Genomic DNA, 18633 nt, shown 5'->3' on the forward strand with positions numbered 1-18633 from the left:
TCACTAGTGTGCTTTGAAATGACTCCAACCCTTTTCATATCCCATCTTCAAGACCAAATATAAGGGAGGGAGCAGGGAAGATAAGAGAGGAGCTGTACACAGACTGGAGGGGGGACGACAACAACTCCTTCCCATCTATCCTCTTACACACCTCTCTCTGAACTTGCTCGATTTGCTTTTTGGCATCAGCCAGCTTCTCCTTCAGGTCTACATATTCTTCATCTTTCCGCTGGATTTCCAACTGCAGATGGGAGGAAAGAGCAACGCTCTCCGAGAGTTGTTTGTTCAGCCTGGAAGGGAAGGGAAGAAAAACTACATCTATCCAGGTAACAGAACAGAACCAGGGGTCTGAAACATCTTCATTTCCATTTATCATTACAGACTCTTCAATTCAATTCTCACCAGCCTCAGTGGAGTTCACCTGTTGGTATTGTTACCCACGGCCAGTTAGTGTGAGGAGGAGCTGGCTGAGGTAAGGCGGCCTGGCAAAAATATACACCACCGTCTCCTTTCTTAACAACATTCACACATCTCAGCATTGCATGGGAAGTCCCCACAAGGACAGTGGCAACAACCATTTTACTTTTATTATACGTGTGTCTGAATTCTCTGCGGTTCAGAAGAGGTCTGACAGTTCCTTTGGTAGCCAAGAGGGAAAATAATTGCTCAGGGGCGAGCAGTTTATTAGCATGAGCCGTGGACTCATAGAATCATAGAATAGCAGAGTTGGAAGGGGCCTACAAGGCCATCGAGTCCAACCCCCTGCTCAATGCAGGAATCCACCCTAAAGCATCCCTGACAGATGGTTGTCCAGCTGCCTCTTGAAGGCCTCTAGTGTGGGAGAGCCCACACTCATGCAAGTCCATGACTCCTCTTCTTCAAAAAGGAAAGCAGTGAGGTCTTTTTTCACAGGAGAGCAGCTATCCTACATGAGATGGCAACTCACACATTACGCTGCAGACCTGAGCAGGGGCTGGCTCGCTCTTTTTATTTTTTCGCTCTAGTTGGCTCTCGAATGGACCATTTCCAAGCACACTACTTGGTTTAAGGAGGGACATAACTACAAAACTTTGGAGCCACTGAACACCTACTGCCAGCCCTGTAATAACAGAATGCATCCCAGAAACCAATCACTGACTTGGGATTACATGGCCAATAAAAACAACAGTTTTACTTTTACTATTGGTGTTTTAGAATTCTCTGCAGTTCAAAAGGTCTAAGGGTTCCTTTGGGAGCCAAAAGGGAAAATAATTGGTCAGGGGTGAGCAGTTTATTAATAGGACTCATGCCAGTCTGCGACTCTTTCTTCATAAAGGAAAGCTGCCATTTTTTACCTGTCAGAAGCCTATACCCCCAGTGCTACAGCAGCTGGACAGGGTAACTATATTTCCATGCGAATGCACCCAAGTATTGGAAGCAGCAAGGGGGGAGATCATCACAGCGACATCTGCATGCATCGGAAACCCAAATTCATGGCCAAAATGGCTTCCTAGCATTTCCCCTATTAACCACATGGCTAGTTCCAGAAGGTGGCAACATGGTGCAAATGCCAGACCCTGCAGCCCAACAAAGGGCCCACCGAGGAGCTCATGAATTGAACAAAACCTTCAAGAGTCATTAACAGCACCTCAGGGAAACAAGAGTTGCTGTTCACAGAACTGCAGAACAGTTAGAAGCTCTAACGTCCATATACAAAGCCTACAACTGGTTACAAAATGATTGCCAGAACCACCACATTACTTGACGCTTCCGTTGCACAAATGCACCTAAAGCAATAAGAATGCAACCTGACAAAATGTCCACTGACTTCAGAAACATCCGAATTTGATCCCAAATTATAAGCCGCTCATGAAATCTAGAAGCAGTATGATGTCCACCTGCTCCATAAATTATTTCATCATTATTATTATTATTATTATTATTATTATTATTATTATTATTAGCAGCATCCTAAGACACATTGGAGTGAAAAGCAATCAACACCCCAAACAATGCTCAAAATACAAGTTTTAAACCCAAATAAATCTATTTGGAGAAAGCTTCCTTCTCCAAATACTTTAGAAAAACAAGAAACATGCAATGTCCTCCCAAAATTGTTTATCCAGACTAGATTAAGTGGGGCTTACTTAATACATATGTTTGCAGCCATAATGTTTTAGGATTAACTCTATTAACACTCTCTCGTTAATTTAATTTGTACTAGCCCGTTTCAGCATGGAAGTAAATTGTAGAAAAGGGCTCTAAACAGCCTGAAGGCACATAGCTATTTTTATTGGATTTCTTTGGCTGCTCTCGTCATAGAATCAAGAGTACACAACATACCAATTTACAATAAAAGCCATAAGAGTCAATCAATAACTTGATTACATAGTACAGTTCAACTTCTAAAAGTAAGTGGGGTGAATCCAACTATAAACAGTCTCTGGATAGGCAACCATACTATGTAAGCCACATTCAGCTCCTTGGGAGAAGAACAAGGTATAAATATAACATACCTAAGCTAATCTCACCTTAACTTTAAGCTCATGTCTGAATATTATTAGGGGGGAAAAGAATGGTTACTTACTGTTCCATAGCTTGCTTTGATTCTTCCTTATCCTTTTCCTGAAGTTCCACATTTCTCAAATTACTCCTCAGTTCTAGAACTTCTGCCTTCAGTTGAGCTTCCTGATCATTGAACTCTCTGATTCTAGATTCTGAAAGGTTAAGTTTCTCCTGCATGTCTTTAACCGTTCTTTCCATATCTAAAATGGCTGATTCTTTATCTTTCAGTGTTTGCTCTAAACAAGCTATACTGGCCTCTCTTGCCCTACATGCTTCCAAGAGCCCATCATTATTTTTAAGTTTCTCAAAATAGCCAAGTGCTCTGTTCTCCTCTTCCCTAAATTTTTTAGCATAAAGAGCATTTTCCTGTCGCAGGTCCCGTAATTGATTCAGGAGACACTCCTTTTCCCGCAATGCTGCCTCCTTCTGATTTAGCGATTCACTCAGCTTTGAATTCAACTGACACTTCTCATCTTCAGCATCCTGGGCCCTCCTCTGCAATTGCTCGACCTGTTGGAGGAGGCCTTCAATCTGGCTGCTTTTTTGAGAAGAAGCATGAACAATCTGCTGGCTTACGGCCCAGATACTGTCAATGCTACAGTGAAATGAGCCATTTTGATCAAGGTTCACATGAGTTGGCTCATGACCCTCTTTTGGAAGCTCAGCCATCTCCTTTCCATTTGCCTCATCCACATCTAAAACAGGCCACTGTGACCTGTTTAGCTCACCAATTTTTACCTCAACTACTTTTATCTTAGATTTTTGTTCTGCAATAGTTTGGCTAGCAGCCTCCAGTTCTTGCAACAGCAGCTGAATTCTCTCCCCTTGTCCTTTATTGATATCTTTCAGCACAACTAATTCAGACATTATCTTCCCACAATTAGCCTGCTGCTGGTTGAGTTCCTTGCTCAAACCAGAAGCCCTTTCTTCGGAAGAAAGCAGCTCCTGAGACAAGCTTGCTATCTTTCTAGAAAATCCCTCATTCTCGGTTTTCTCCTTTTCCAATTCCTCTCTAAGTGTAGTCAACTGAATATCAAGCATATTATTTTTCTCTTTAAGTGCTACCATTTCTCCCCTTTCCTTCAAAGTGTGGGGTTGCATTTCTTCGAGTTGTTTGGTCTCTATGGCATCTTTAGAATAGTTGTGAATGGACCCTACAAAAGTTAAAAAGATGGTTACTTTTATTCAAACCATAAGCCAGCACGTGTACCTCACAACAACTTTTATTAACAGGGCCTATTAACAGGACCTTTAAGCTCCTCATCGGCTGTGGGGGTGGGGAGGAGGAGATAGTTTTTTCCCTACTACTCTAATGGCGGCCACATTAGAGTAGAAGGGAAAAACCCTTCTCCTCCCTTACCTCCACGTCCATCGGTCCCTGAAAGGGCCTCTTAATCCAAGCATTAACAGGCATGGGGGCAGGGAGCGAAAGCGCCCATCCGGGGTCACTTTCCCAGATATGTGCATCGCCAAGCACTCAGCTGGAACAGGGCCGGCTGGGCAGTGCCGGGCAAATTTGATAATCTGTACGACCCTTAATCTCAAGCAATAGAAGACTTAATGGTCTGGAGATCAAACAGGAAGTAAATAGGGCCCAATTCAAAAAAAGGAAGCTTTGCCTCCCATCTCAATTCTTTAATGCACGACTAAATATTCCAAGTCAAGAGGACACATTTGGAGTTATTCTAGTTGCCTATATGTCAGCTACATCCAGAACCACTGGTCTAGTTTGAGGCTTAGTGCAAGAGAACACATGCTTCAGAGGAGACTAGCGACTGACAGCAGATTAGATAAGCAGAAAGGTTACTCCTTTGGAAAACAGAAAAGAAACAGGGGAGCAAAACTCTCTCATGCTTTCCTGAACACTTTTAAGTCTTAAGAAAAGGATGTGAAGTGTTCATGTATTCTAGAATAAATTATGCTTATTAGCAGAAGATTGGGGGGGGGGGCAGTCAGGAAGATAGCCTGTCAAAGCGCAATGGTGGGGATCTAAAATGGATACTTTAAGGCACACACAGATATTATTATTATTATTATTATTATTATTATTATTATTATTATTATTATTATTATTATATTTATTTGTATCCCGCCTTTTGCCCAATGCTGGGCCTCAAGGCGGCCTTACAAAGTTTAAAATATACATGGGGGGGGGAGGGAAACAAAACCATAAACAATTAAAAAATACACAACAAAATTATAAAACATTAACATAGATGGAGGGCTGGATTATTCTCCAAAGGCCTGCTTGAACAAAAAAGTTTTAGCCTGCTTCCGAAAGCCCATCAAGGAGGGAGCCAGCCTAGCTTCCCCAGGAAGAGAGTTCCAGAGCACCGGAGCAGCCAACGAGAAGGCCCTCTGCCATGTTCCCACCAAGCGTGCCTGTGAAGAAGGTGGGGACTAAAAGAAGGGCCTCTCCAGAAGATCTCAAAGCACAGGCAGGCTCATAAGGGAGAATACGTTCCTTCAAATAACCTGGACCTGAACCATATAGAGCTTTATAGGTCATAACCAGCACTTTGAATTGTGCCCGGAAACAGACTGGAAGCCAGTGGAGCTGTTTTAACAGGGGAGTTGTCTGCTCCCTGTAACCAGCCCCGGTCAACAATCTGGCTGCAGCTCTTTGAACCAGCTGGAGTTTCCGAACACTCTTCAAAGGCAGCCCCACGTAGAGCGCGTTACAGTAATCCAATCGGGATGTAACTAAGGCATGTGTCACCGTGGCCAGGTCCGACATCTCTAGGAACGGGCGCAGCTGGCGCACTAGCTTTAACTGTGCAAATGAACTCCTGGCCACCGCCGAAACCTGGGTATCCAGGCTCAGGGCTGAATCCAGAAGCACACCCAAGCTGCGGACCTGCGTCTTCAGGGGGAGTGTAACCCCATCCAACACAAGCTGAATCCCTATTCCCTGATCTGCCTTTCGACTGACCAGGAGCACCTCTGTCTTGTCTGGATTGAGCTTCAATTTGTTCGCCCTCATCCAATCCATTACTGCCAACAAACAGCGGTTTAGCACAGAAACTGCTTCCTTGGAATTGGGTGGAAAGGAGTAGTAGAGTTGGGTGTCATCAGCGTACTGGTGGCACCGCGCCCCACAACTCCGGATAACCTCTCCCAACGGTTTCATGTATATGTTAAATAGCATGGGGGACAAAACAGAGCCCTGAGGGACTCCACAGGCCAATGGCCAAGGAGTCGAACAGGAGTCCCCCAGTACCACCTTCTGGGTCCGTCCATCCAGGAATGAATGGAGCCACTGTAAAACAGTGCCTCCAAGACCCATCCCAGCAAGGCGGCCCAGAAGGATACCATGGTCGATGGTATCGAACGCCGCTGAGAGGTCCAGCAGAACCAGCAGGGACACACTCCCCCTGTCCAGTTCCCGGCGAAGATCATCCACCAAGGCGACCAAAGCTGTTTCTGTCCCATAACCAGGCCTGAAGCCAGATTGAAATGGATCTAGATGATCCGTCTCATCCAGGAATCCCTGGAGTTGGGAGGCCACCACACGCTCCAATACCTTGCCCAAAAATGGGATGTTGGAGACTGGCCGGTAGTTATCCAATACAGATATACAGCTGGCTGGGGAATGCTGGGAGTTGTAAGGCTTTTTCTGTCGAAACTTGCATAGGATTGTACCTAAACCATAAAGATTGAGATGTCTAAAATGCTTGCAAAAAGCAATTCTGCATAAGGATTAAAGATTACAGTAAATTACAGTTCCACAACCAAAACTGTACATCTTTACTCCAAAGTAAGTTCCACTGTTCAGTGGGGCTTAGTCCTTCATAAGTATGATAGGACTGCATGCATATGACAGTCAAGCCTTTTGTTCTGGTACAGACTATTCTGTAGAGATTACTGCGGCACACACCAATACTGTATAGCATAGCATGTGAACATGCATGTACCTATAAACATACAGAACTGGCCGGCACATCACAGCAGCAAATCATGAGTTAGTTATGCCATGATTTGCATGCAAACCACACAAGATGCTTCCGGTTTGTATAAACAACCTATGAATGTCTCATTTGTAGATTGTTAGCACGACATCCAAACCCTGACACTTTGGGTTGTTTATGGGTTAAACAATCCAACCTACTCATTTATTATTTATTATATTTCTATACCGCCCAATAGGCAAAACTAATAAAAAATAGTTATTAGGTTAACTCTGGGTTGTTCAATCCAGAGACAACCAGTGTCTGGGATTGGACGGGGTTTATAAGTTGTTTATACAAACTGGAAGCGGCTCATGCACTTTGCGCATCCTGACAAATTGGGGGTTAATTAACCCACAATGTAGTGCCATGACATGTAACCTGGCCCATAATCTCCCTGTTTTATCACAGACACACTGATGAGTGAGACAGATACCTTTACTGGTAGAACATTCTGAGAATCCATCTTTTCCTTACAAGGACCAATTCCATATTTTAAAAAAAACAGTAAAGAACCATCTTCGAAGGAATGAGACCACTGAATTGTTTTCCTGCTAAAGGCCCTAGGTAGACAAGCTTCCCCAGCTGGTCATTTTTATTTAACTGAGGAAATACAGGAAAGACAGAGGCAAGCAGTAACTTTGGATTTTAACGATATTCTGTTATTAATGTATTGTGTGCCACCTTGGAAAGTTGCATAGAAAGCTTTGACTTTTAAAACAGAAATTTCAGTTTCAATCTCCACCCCTGAGGGGGCCACAGTTTTCCCTTCAGGATTTCTTCAGCTCTATGCACTAGGCCTAGCTGAATGGCATTTCTTGAGGACGATTTTTCACTTTGTGTTCCCAAGCATTGGTTGCACGCGACAAGGGTGGTATGACTTCTGCTGGTGATCTTCTAGGATAACCTTCGCCAACCTGGCACCTTCCAGATGTATTGGACTACAACTCCAAGCATCCCCTAGTGACCATAGATGGCTGGGGCTGCTGGGACTTGTAATCCAACACATCTGGAGATCAGTAGACCAGGGAAGGCTGTTCTAGGGTCTAGCAATGTTTTCTTTTGCTTTCAAACCCTGATTAAAAAATGCTAACAACGATTGGCTTAAACTTAGTGCAAAGAAACATTGCACCTTCTGTAAGACTGAAAGAAAGGAAAAAAAAGAGGTGGAGAAGAAAATAATATGCATGGAAGAGAGGTCAGAGCTCACAGGGCATGCCTGCTCTCTTAACCATGGTTCAGGAAACACAACATCTGCAGGATTTTGGAAGGCCCTCTGATTAGAACATATCAGAGAATCAAAGTTACATATTCAAACGGGCCCAAGTAGGTTCACTAAACAGAAGATAGTTTACATCTACTCTTTGAGAAATACACATAGAACATGCAAAAAAGGAAAATCTGATTTTCTATTAAAAATATTTATTTTGGACTTTTATAAAATAAGAGCAATAAAGAGTTCGTGCAAGATTTATATCCATTTTGTCTTTCTTCTCAACCCTTTATTTATTTTGTGCCTTTTGGGATATACAAGTAATTTTTGACCTCAGGAGCCTTTCTGCATCTGCGGAACAGGAAGCGATACCTTGCTTTGCAGGTGGACCTTCCTCTTCCTTCTCCCTTTCTAAACAGCGTTTTCTTCCAGTACCCACACATTTCTCCATCGACACACTAGCATGAGTACAGCTTGCTTTGTTAGGGTCCTGCTGTTCCATTTCTTGTTTAACAGCAGCGATTGTGTTTTCCTGTTTTAAAATAAGGAAGACAATTCTATGAAAAACAGAGATAATAGAAGTTTGCTTAGTCTTGTGAGGATGAAGTTAAATGAAAGCTAACTAAAAGCCAGCATTCAGAAGAAATATACATCTGCCCACCATGACATCTAGTTATTTCACTTGTCAAAAACAATTTTACATATCTCATCTATTTAACTTCAATAGTTCTTTCCCTTTGTCAGGGCAACCAACAGGATTCTCTTGGCACGGAATATTATTCGAGCGGATGTACACATGTGGATGTGCACATTCTGAATGAATGTGAGGAGCTGCTGGAAATCCAGCAAACTGCTGCCTTTTGATACCACAAGAATTTTAGTTCCATCATCCATACTTTGACTGGCTGCAAGTAAGAAACAATAGTACATACCTCTGCTGGTTCCTCTCTCCCATGATGCATGCATGAACAAAGCAACAAGAAGCCCAGAGCTTCCCAATTGCCTTTTCTAGCATTTTGCCTTCAGGAGAAAAATCTGGGGGAACAGCCCCTGTCCTCTCATAATGGGCCTCACATCTATCTTCACCCCCGAGATTCCAACTGCTGTTACCAAGCGGAACAGCTAAGATATGCCTGGCTAACTTCTTGTTCATCAAGATACATAATGAACTCTTTGTTGTTGGTTGACATATATAACTAAGGCATTTATGAAAGGAAGAAAATAAGTTTCAAATATACGTTTCTTTCGGTTTCCCACTTTTTTTCTCCTCTGCGTTGGGCCCCACTGTTTTCAGTGCTCTGCTCTTCACTCTCTTACTACGTAGTACCTTCCACCTCCCCGTCCAGCCTATTTCTGTCCATTCTCCCAATCTGGTTTGGCCATGTTAGCGTGTGTTTTTAGCTTATCAGCCTGAAGTTGCTCTGTGAATTTAAGTCAGGGCTGCTCACATTCTGCCCTTCTCAAAAGTGATACAATAAAGTGATGGGGTAAGGCAGAAAATATGGCGCAAGGTAGTGATGTCGTTTTCTATGTTTCTATCAGGGTGGATTTGATTTAAATCAATTTGATTTAAATCATGATTTAATCATGTGACACACCCCCCAAAAGTGCACTTTTCCTCGCTATATTTTACACAAGCACCATGTACATTGATGGTGCTATATAAATAAATAATAATAATAATAATAATAACTCTGACTTACCAAAGACTCATTCTTGCTGGTGTAATCTTAATATTTACAACCAGATGAAGGTTTCATTTTTAGAATAGCAACTTCTCAGACTAGTTTTACAGTTATATCAAAAAAATACTGATTTGGTTATACTATTAGAAACACATCATAGATAGATAATTTTGAAATTATTGCGAGGTGAACTATCTCCAGTTTAATAGGTTAATCATTCATATTTGGACAACTTTTCTGCTGCAGTTTATTGGAAGGAGAAAAATAATCTTACAGAAACCTCTGGAAGAGCATGACATTGCGAATGGATTAATGAAATTCATTTACCAACAAATTTAAATAGCCTCATGCTACATAGTTAAAAACTAATCCTTATTTCATGAATAACCTTTGGACTATAATGTATCTTAAATAGAAAACTATCATGAGATAGATTTTCCTCAAAAAGCATTTTATAAAAAAAAAATCAGATTTAAATCAAAAAATCCAATTTAAATCAAAAAATCCAATTTTTTTATATATATTTTAAAAAATCATTGATTTTTATCCACTCTGGTTTCTATCCCACCTTCCTTCTGAAGGCACTACACATGGTGTGCTCAGGAGATTTCCCGTTCAGACACTGATTAGATTCAGGCCTAACAGCATGTGACTTCAGACTGCGCCACTGGACCAAAACAATACATTTGTTATGTCCAAAAGCAGCAAAGCAAATCTTACTATTTTAAATGTTTTTATGTGTGATTACAAGCAACAAGTTTAAAGCCAAGACACCAGGAATCAGGGGGCCATTTTAGGTACACCCAAAGGTTTCTACATACCTTTAAAAAAAAAAACTTGTTTGAACAGCATAGGATCATAGAGTTGGAAAGGGCCTATAAGGCCATCGAGTTCAACCGCTTGGTCAATGCAGGAAGGCCACTTTATTACAAAACATGTTTGGAAAGTCTTTATTTTAAGAGTGGTTTTATTTTAAGAAACATAGAGGCCTGCTATTCACGGAGGATAAGGCTATCGTCAGCTACTAGCCATGGCCTCTCTTTGCTACCTCCACTATCAGAGGCCGTATGCCTCTTTACACACATTGCTAGGGAACATGAGCGGGAGGCTGCTATTGCACTTGTGTCCCACTTGTGGGTTTTCCACAGGCAGCTGGTTGGCCACTGCATAAACAGAACACTGCACTAGATGGACCCTTGGTCTGATCTACCATGGCTCTTATTTTTTTAAAAAAAAAACACAACCCTCTTCGATGTCCAGCATTGACTATGTTGCTTTTGGATCCCAGCCTAAACAATGAGCTCTGGGACAGCACTTTAGTTTGGCATTCTATGTCAACACCCGACTGCTACTTTTGAGATTAAGAAGTGGGAAAGTTTAACACTCACAGAGTCTTTGATGATTGCTTCCAAGTGAGTTATCAGAACTTGCAGCCTACTTATTTCGTCGTCCTTCTGCTCCACAACTTGACTTAGCTCTTGTATGCGTTTGTTCTGTAAAGCCATTTTCTTCACAAGAATGAGGGAAAATATGTTTAAGATTAGATGTGATGACTGCAATATAACTGGGACTTCGTAAACTCAAAATATATTAGGCCAGATTTGAATGATTTTTCCCAGCTTCATAAATCTGGCTTTAGACTCAACCAAGTAGGTTATGATGAGGTAAAGGCTATGTTAAAGAAGTCAAAACAAAATGTACCTCAGTAGCATCTTGAAGAACTTTAGTAGATTCACTCAATGTATTCTCTTGCACTGTTCCCACTGCAAGAGATATTTTAAAAAGAAGTATTAAATAAATGCCACAGAATGAAATAATTGCTCAGATTTGTTTAGTAATACATCAGACATGGTGCTTAATTGCATTCTGTTACATTTGCTTGATGGTGCAAAGTAATGTGCTTTTTCTCTCTTTTAAGAATTAGTAGAGAGATAGTGGGCGACTTTGCATGATCATGGAGGAAAAATAAGCTTATTTTCCCTCTCGTGCTCGTCGTGAGCTCCCTAATTAGGATAATTACCCTCACTAATAACCTTCTAAACCTGTGAGCATGGGTGGCTGGAGTGGTTTACAAACCACCCTAAAACATCCCAGCCACCCACCCTCACCAAGTTCAGATATCATGGCAATCTGTGCCCACAGAGGATAATTACGCTAATTAGGCAGCTCGCGACCCACATGTGTGAGGATAGAAAATAAACCATCATAGCTTATTTTCCCTCCATGATTGTGCAGACCCAGTCAGTGACCTGGTTCAGACAATCTTCTAAACAAGCCACAGTGGCTTGTTAAAGCTACGTCACATACCAGGAGCACTTTCCATAATTACCCAACCTGCCACAGCTTGTTGTGCCATCAAAGCAAAGCAGGGAGGGAAAACAAACTTCAAATAACCCAACAACAGCCTCATGCAGCAGATCAAAAGGGATGATAAATCACATGTCTTCTCACTCCACTGCTGGGAGGTCCACCTGCTGTGGCCTGTCTACTACCATCAAAAAACGACCCCTCAGAACGAAGCATTGGGTAACTGGCTGCAACAGAGAGATCTCCTGGCTGCCTCTTACTGTGGCAAATGCTACATCAGGTAATTGGTCAGCACCACACTCCACTGTGGCCAGCCTAATGCCTCACTCTGAGGGAGTCCCTCCGCAGAGTGAGGTGCCCAGAGAGACCACCTATACCTCTACAGAGAAAGGTGTTGAGCAGGAAGGGAAGATGGTAGTGTATCACGGTCTCAGGTAGGAAGACATCTTGCACCATTGCTGGCCTTGAAGGAGCAGCTCACAAACCAAACATACACACACACACACACAGGCCAAAACTTTGCTTCCACTTGACAGAAGGCCCTCCAGCCAAAAGAACATAGGTAGAAGGATTGGAAAGAGGGAGATAAATAACACAGGAAAAAAAGTTTTAAAATCTTGTCAGAATAAGTGAGTGAAATAATCTCGAGAGGAGTGTGAGGATGCTCTGGACCCCCTCCCCCCCCCCCGGCATGTAGTCCCCGACAGAATGTGGCCCTCCTCTTCTCCAGGCATGTTTAGCCTGGAGAAGAGAAGATTGAGGGGAGACATGAGAGCACTCTTCAAATACTTAAAAGGTTGTCACACAGAGGAGGGCCAGGATCTCTTCTCGATCCTCCCAGAGTGCAGGACACGGAATAACGGGCTCAAGTTAAAGGAAGCCAGATTCCGGCTGGACATCAGGAAAAACTTCCTGATTGTTAGAGCAGTGCAACGGTGGAATCAGCTACCTAGGGAGGTTGTGGGCTCTCCCACGCTAGAGGCATTCAAGAGGCAGCTGGACAACCATCTGTCAGGGATGCTTTAGGGTGGATTCCTGCATTGAGCAGGGGGTTGGACTCAATGGCCTTGTAGGCCCCTTCCAACTCTGCTATTCTATGATTCTATGAAAAAAGGTTCCCCACCCCGGGGCTAGAGGTGCAAACAGGGCGTTCCATACCCTGGCCCCCGGTTTTCCTTTTCCAACCAATATTACATGGCCACAGAGCATGTTCAGTCCTCACTGGGCTGTTTCCTACCCCCTTAGGTTTGAGATCTGAAAATATTTCTGCAAACCTTGGAGCTCCCAAGTATGTCGACACCTCCCTTTTACCTTTCTACGGCCCTCTTTTGGCTCTGTTCTTATCGGCACTCACCACTCAAGTCTGCTACTTACAGGAAGTGATATTTATCCACGTTTGGTGGTCTAAGAGTAATCTGCTCGTTTTGTTCTCCCCCAAAATTCATTAACAATCGCTGGCTTTTCAACCCAATTCCTACCAGTCGGCTTCCCTTTCTCCAGAAAAACAGCAGTTTTATTCATTCTATCCGGATCACAAACATTCAATAAACACCATGTTATAGAAGGGAGATTTTATTTTCTGCACATCCCATTGCAGAGCTGAACTCAGCAGGAGGCTACACTGAACATGCTTTCAAGAGAAACATATCCAAGTAAAACCTGCAATGGCTCCAGTAGATCAGCAATTTGCTTCGATTACTTTATACCTAAAGAATTTTACCAGTACACACTTCCACCAAAGACAAGAAAACTTCTGTAGCATGAAGGGTAGCATGCCAGTGTTTGGTTTGTTTCACCTGGCCTACCTTTATTGCTGCACAAGAGCTCCTCTCGAGTTTGGGATAACTCCACTGTAACTGCAGCCAACTGTTTCTCAAGCCGCTCAATGGTTGCTTGGGGTTCTTCGAAGGCATCGAGCACCTCGTACGCCATTTCTGCCTGCTGCTTAATATCAGCGACGTTCTGTTGCAGCAACTCCACCATGCCCGACAACTCAGCAGCACTTCCTGGTTCTCCAGGTTCACCTCCCTTGTTGCAAAAGACGCAGAATGTAAAAATGTGGCAGTGGAGGTAAAAAGAAAAAGAAAAAAAGGCTCACACAGATCTGCAGAAGAAGCCTCAGCAATTATCTTAGCTGCCAGTGAAGAAGTTTGGGTTGCAGTTTGAAAGTAGGTCAGTCCTTTGGAAAGATCCCTGAAGTTGCAAGGTGCAAGCCCCAGAAGTATCTTTCAGGTAGCAGTCGAGTACAGTCTGACCTCATAGGCACCCCAAGGCCTTTGCAACAAACACATTTGTTCCTGGGGCTGTTTTAACATTAGAATTCTGCTATGTTCAAGAAGCTCGGAGGGTGGCAACAAGAGGCCTTCTCTGTGGTGGCCCCACCAACTGTGGTACAATCTCCCTGATGAGGCCCGCCTGGCGCTGACATTATTTATTTATTTATTTATTACATTTCTATACTGCCCAATAGCCGGAGCTCTCTGGGTGGTTCACATCATTTCAGCGCCAGGTCAAGACTTTTCTCTTCTCCCAGGTGTTTCGCAATAAGTAACAAGCCTGGGTCTGTTTTTTTGGCTCACCGTTTCTAAAGTTGTTACAGTGGTTTTAATTGTATGCGCATTTTGCATGTTTTCGTGGTTTTTAATTTCTGTATATTTTTAAAAATGTTTTATCTTATGTGAACCGCCCCAGAGAGCTTCGGTTCTCACTGTACTCCTTTCGTCGCCAGTTGAAGACCTTTTTATTCACTGAGTATTTTAATACTTAATTTTAACTTAAATTTAAATTTTACTGTTTTAACTCTGTATTTTAATCTTATATCAATTTTGTTGCATGGTTTTATCCTGGTTGTGCTTTTTATACTGTATTTTGTATTTGTGCTTTTAACCTGTTGGTAGTTTTATTATGGTTTTAATTTTTGTGAACCGCCCAGAGAGCTTCGGCTATTAGGCGGTATAAAAATGTAATAAATAAATAAATAAATAAATTATGGGGCAGTATACAAATGCAATAAATAAATAAATAAGGTCTGGGGTCCCAAACCAGCCCTACCAGGGTCCTCAGATGGCTACACTTCCTTCCCACAGCTCCATACCCATCTCCACAACCACTCCCCTGTTATAACAGCTCCACAGGTTTCCGTTCTGTTTCCAGGCACAATTCAAAGTGCTGGTGATGACCTCTAAAGCCCTATACAGCTTGGGTCCAGCTTATCTGAAAGTCCGTATCCTCCCTTACAAGCCTGCCTGTCCTCTAAGATCTTCAGGGGAGGCCCTTCTCTCGGTCCCACCATTACAGGCACGCCTCATGGGAAAGTGGGAGAGGGCCTTCTTGGTGGATGCGCCAAGGCTCTAGAACTCCCTTCCCAGAGAGGCTAGACTGGCTCCCTCTTTGCTATATTTCTGGAGGCAGGGGAAAAAACCTTTTGTTCCAGCAGGCCTTTGAGAATAGTCTGGAACTTTTGTTAATGCGCTGGATTTTTAAAATTCATTTGCCTTTTAATCTTTTAAATGTTTTAATACTATCGATGTTGTAATTGTATTTTTAACTTTTGTATATTTCTATTTACGTTTTAATTGTATATGTTTTAATTTTGTAAAGATGCCTTAAGCCCCATTATTGGGGGAAAAGGCAGGATACAATTATTATTATTATTAATAATAATAATAATAATAATAATAATAATAATAATAATAATAATAATAATTTACTTATTAAAACATTTGTATCCTGCCCTGTATCATTGAGATCTCGGGACAGCGTACAGATAAAATTAATTCATACAGTATAAAACAATAAATAATGTACACAGTTAAAAACATATTAAACTATTAACAAGCTAAAAACCAGTAGAAACTGTAAAAGCAATTAAAACAATTAAAACTAGGTGCAGCTTTCAGGCAAACTTAGCCCTCAAAGCCTTTGATAAAAAGCCATGTTTTAACTTGGTGCCGAAATGAAGCCAGTGTCGGCACCAGTCAGACCTCCAAGGGGAGGGCATTCCACAGCCAGGGTGCCACAGCAGAGAAAGCCTTCTCCCACCTCCCACTATAGCGTATGTCTCGCGTTGGTGGGACGCAGAGGAGGCTTGTATAGGGAGAGGTGCTCTCTCAAGTACCAAGGTCCCAAGCTGTGAACATCATCACCAACACCTTGAATTCTGACCAGAAGCATATAGGCGGCCAGTGCAATTCCTTTAAGACCGGTGTTATATGGTCTTTACACGATCTTCCGGCCTATTGATGGTTCATTGGTTTCCAAGCTTTGGGGCTGTTTCCTCCCATTCTCAAAGGTTGCAATGCCTCTTCTAAGGCTTAGTTTCTGGCAGTAATGTCTTTAAGCAACAATAGGGGCTCCCCCAACTTCTTTTGCCTTCAGCACCACCCACCACTGGAAGGCGGCCTCCAAAAAACATTCCTGAAACGGAGTGAGGCAGGTGGCTACTAGAAGGAGGGCTTTCTCCACTGTGGCACCCCAGTTGTGGAATGAGATCCCCAGAGAGGTCCGCCTGGCGCCTACACTGTACTGCTTTCGTCGCCGGCTGAAGACCTTTTTATTCTCTCAATATTTTAACACTTAATTTTAACTTAAATTTAAATCTTACTGTTTTAACTCTGTATTTTAATCTTATATCAATTTTGCTGTGTGGTCTTATCCTGGTTGTGCTTTTTTATACTGTATTTTGTAATTGTGCTTTTAATCTGTTGGTTGTTTTATTGTGGTTTTAATTTTTGTGAACTGCCCAGAGAGCTTCGGCTATTGGGCGGTATAAAAATGTAATAAATAAATAAATAAATAAATTCAGCTTTCAGTCTGAAAGGGGTTCAGCACCCCTGAACTAGGCTTCAGTCACACATCTCTAGAAGGTAAAAATGGGATCAGGTTTACCGATGTTCCATCCGGCTTATTCGCCTGCGTCTCTGGAGCCTCCTCTGCTCTTTCTCCGTCGTGGGTCAGTAGGATACAGTCTTTCACCAGGTCCTTGTAGATCTGCATGCGCTCCTCACAGTGATCCTCCATCATCTCTTCCCTATAGCTAATAAGTGTCCTAAAGATCACAAGTGACAGAAAGGAGTCACAGCTCGGCTGACGCACACCACAGAATCCTGGTATCACGTGATCAAGTAAGCGCTGACCGATGGCTTCCACTTGGCCCCCTCTGTCACCAGGACCATGGATTCTGGCTTGCTTCTCCCCAAACAGGCCAGAGTTATAAATGAGCCAGAGAGCAAAATCTAACAGAAGTCCTATTTAGAATAGACTCTCGAAATGAATGGGACTTAAATTAGTCATGACTAACTTAAGCCCCATTCACTTCAATGCATCTTTGGATTTTACCCAGAATCCCTACTTCAGCTATTTTTGCCCCTAAGACAAGGATCAGGAAAAACCTTTCATATAAAATAATAACATAATCCAAAAACAGCCATTACCTTATGTCAACCTAAGTGCTACCTCCAGTATCAGGGGCAATAAGTCTATATACACCAGTTACTGGGGAACATGGGTGTGAGGGTACTGTTGCACTTATGTCCTGCTTGTGGGTTCCTGGTCAGCAGCTGGTTGGCCACTGGGTGAACAGAATGCTGGACTAGAAGGACCCTTGGTCTGATAACAGCATGGCTCGTCTTATGTTCTAACCTTCGCCAACATGGTGCCTTCTGGATGCGGAGCTGCTCCCAGACTGTGGAATGGCCTACCGGGAGAGATCCGCCAACTCAACAGTCTTTCTGAATATAAAAAAGCTATAAACACTGATCTCTTCAGGCAGGCCTACCCAGTCGAATTTTAAGACGTCTGGCTGTTATTTGAATAATGTATTAGTTTTATATGTTTTAATCAGTTTTATGTATTTTATAATATTTTTGTATTCTATATTATTCCCCGTCTCAATCCAGAGGGAAATAAATAACAACATTAATTATTATTATTATTATTATTATTATTATGTGTTGAGACTTCATCTCCCAGCATGCACTACAATACATGTATTGGGTAGCAGGTCTTATGTGCTCTCAGGACTCTAATGGAAGATGTTCCCAATCTCACTTCATCTAGTTCCTGGCTTGGAAGCAACAGTGGGTGAGGAAGAGGAACATCCTGTCTGAAAGGGCCTTCGTTTTTATAAGGTCCATATTTCATCACAGATGAGCTAGGTCTGTACCAGGGTGTTTTACCAGCTACCACAACCCCCACCCCACAGGCAGCCTGAAAGCTTTCACGTTTACATACTAAGATCCCGTGCACATTAGGTTTGCCCTCATTCCCTCAGGCACCAGTATGCAATGCAAATACTGACAGAGTGGCTTCAACACAGACACACGTCCTACGTTTTAAAAAAACCTTCAACGTTACTCCAGATTCTGGCAAAACTTACTTGATGTCACTCTCCTTCTTAGCAAGATACTGAGCACATTCCTGCGTCACTTCTTCACGGATTCTGAGCTCCATGTGTAGCTTGTCTTTCTTTTCGTCAATCAACTTGTTTTTCAGATCCTCTATGATATTGAGCAGCCGCTAAAGTGGAGTCAGTACAGGGGAAGCGTTAGGCATTCATTGCTGCAACATGGCAGGTGAAATTTGTGGACTAAAGCTTAGTGCTTCCTATGCTTTCGGGTCATAAGAAACAAACAGACAAAAAAAAAATCCATGGTGATCAGTAGGGCTGCGGTGAACATATAAAATGGTTTATGCAGAGAAAAGCACTGGAATGGGATCACTGGGTCAGAAGGGCTAGAGAATCCAGACTAGACTTTAAACCAGAGCTGTGGGGCCTCTTGCAGCCTGAGGGAAAAATCCCATCTTAGAGAAGCTTTCAGCAGCCACATACACATGGCCAGAATACCCAAAAAAACCACACAGCATATTTTCACGTAAAGCTTGCTGAAAACTAAGCATATCAAGCTTCTCAAATGCCGGGGGGCGGTGGGAGGGAGAC

General features: G+C 42.6%; 1 protein-coding gene across 1 annotated transcript in view; it reads right to left on the bottom strand.

Moving 5' to 3' along the window:
* Positions 1–18633, bottom strand: part of KIF20B (kinesin family member 20B) — a 56261-nt gene that overhangs the window by 21172 nt on the left and 16456 nt on the right. Inside the window, exons 13-20 of the mRNA XM_063131621.1 lie at positions 18073–18212; positions 16584–16743; positions 13502–13724; positions 11091–11152; positions 10778–10897; positions 8077–8236; positions 2567–3698; positions 152–290 (exon numbers count right to left, since the gene is read on the bottom strand). Coding sequence (XP_062987691.1) covers positions 152–290; positions 2567–3698; positions 8077–8236; positions 10778–10897; positions 11091–11152; positions 13502–13724; positions 16584–16743; positions 18073–18212 — 2136 coding nt within the window. The remainder of the gene's footprint in view (positions 1–151; positions 291–2566; positions 3699–8076; positions 8237–10777; positions 10898–11090; positions 11153–13501; positions 13725–16583; positions 16744–18072; positions 18213–18633) is intronic.

The sequence above is a fragment of the Elgaria multicarinata genome, chromosome 8 (genome assembly GCF_023053635.1).
Source record: "Elgaria multicarinata webbii isolate HBS135686 ecotype San Diego chromosome 8, rElgMul1.1.pri, whole genome shotgun sequence".
Classification (NCBI taxonomy): domain Eukaryota; kingdom Metazoa; phylum Chordata; class Lepidosauria; order Squamata; family Anguidae; genus Elgaria; species Elgaria multicarinata.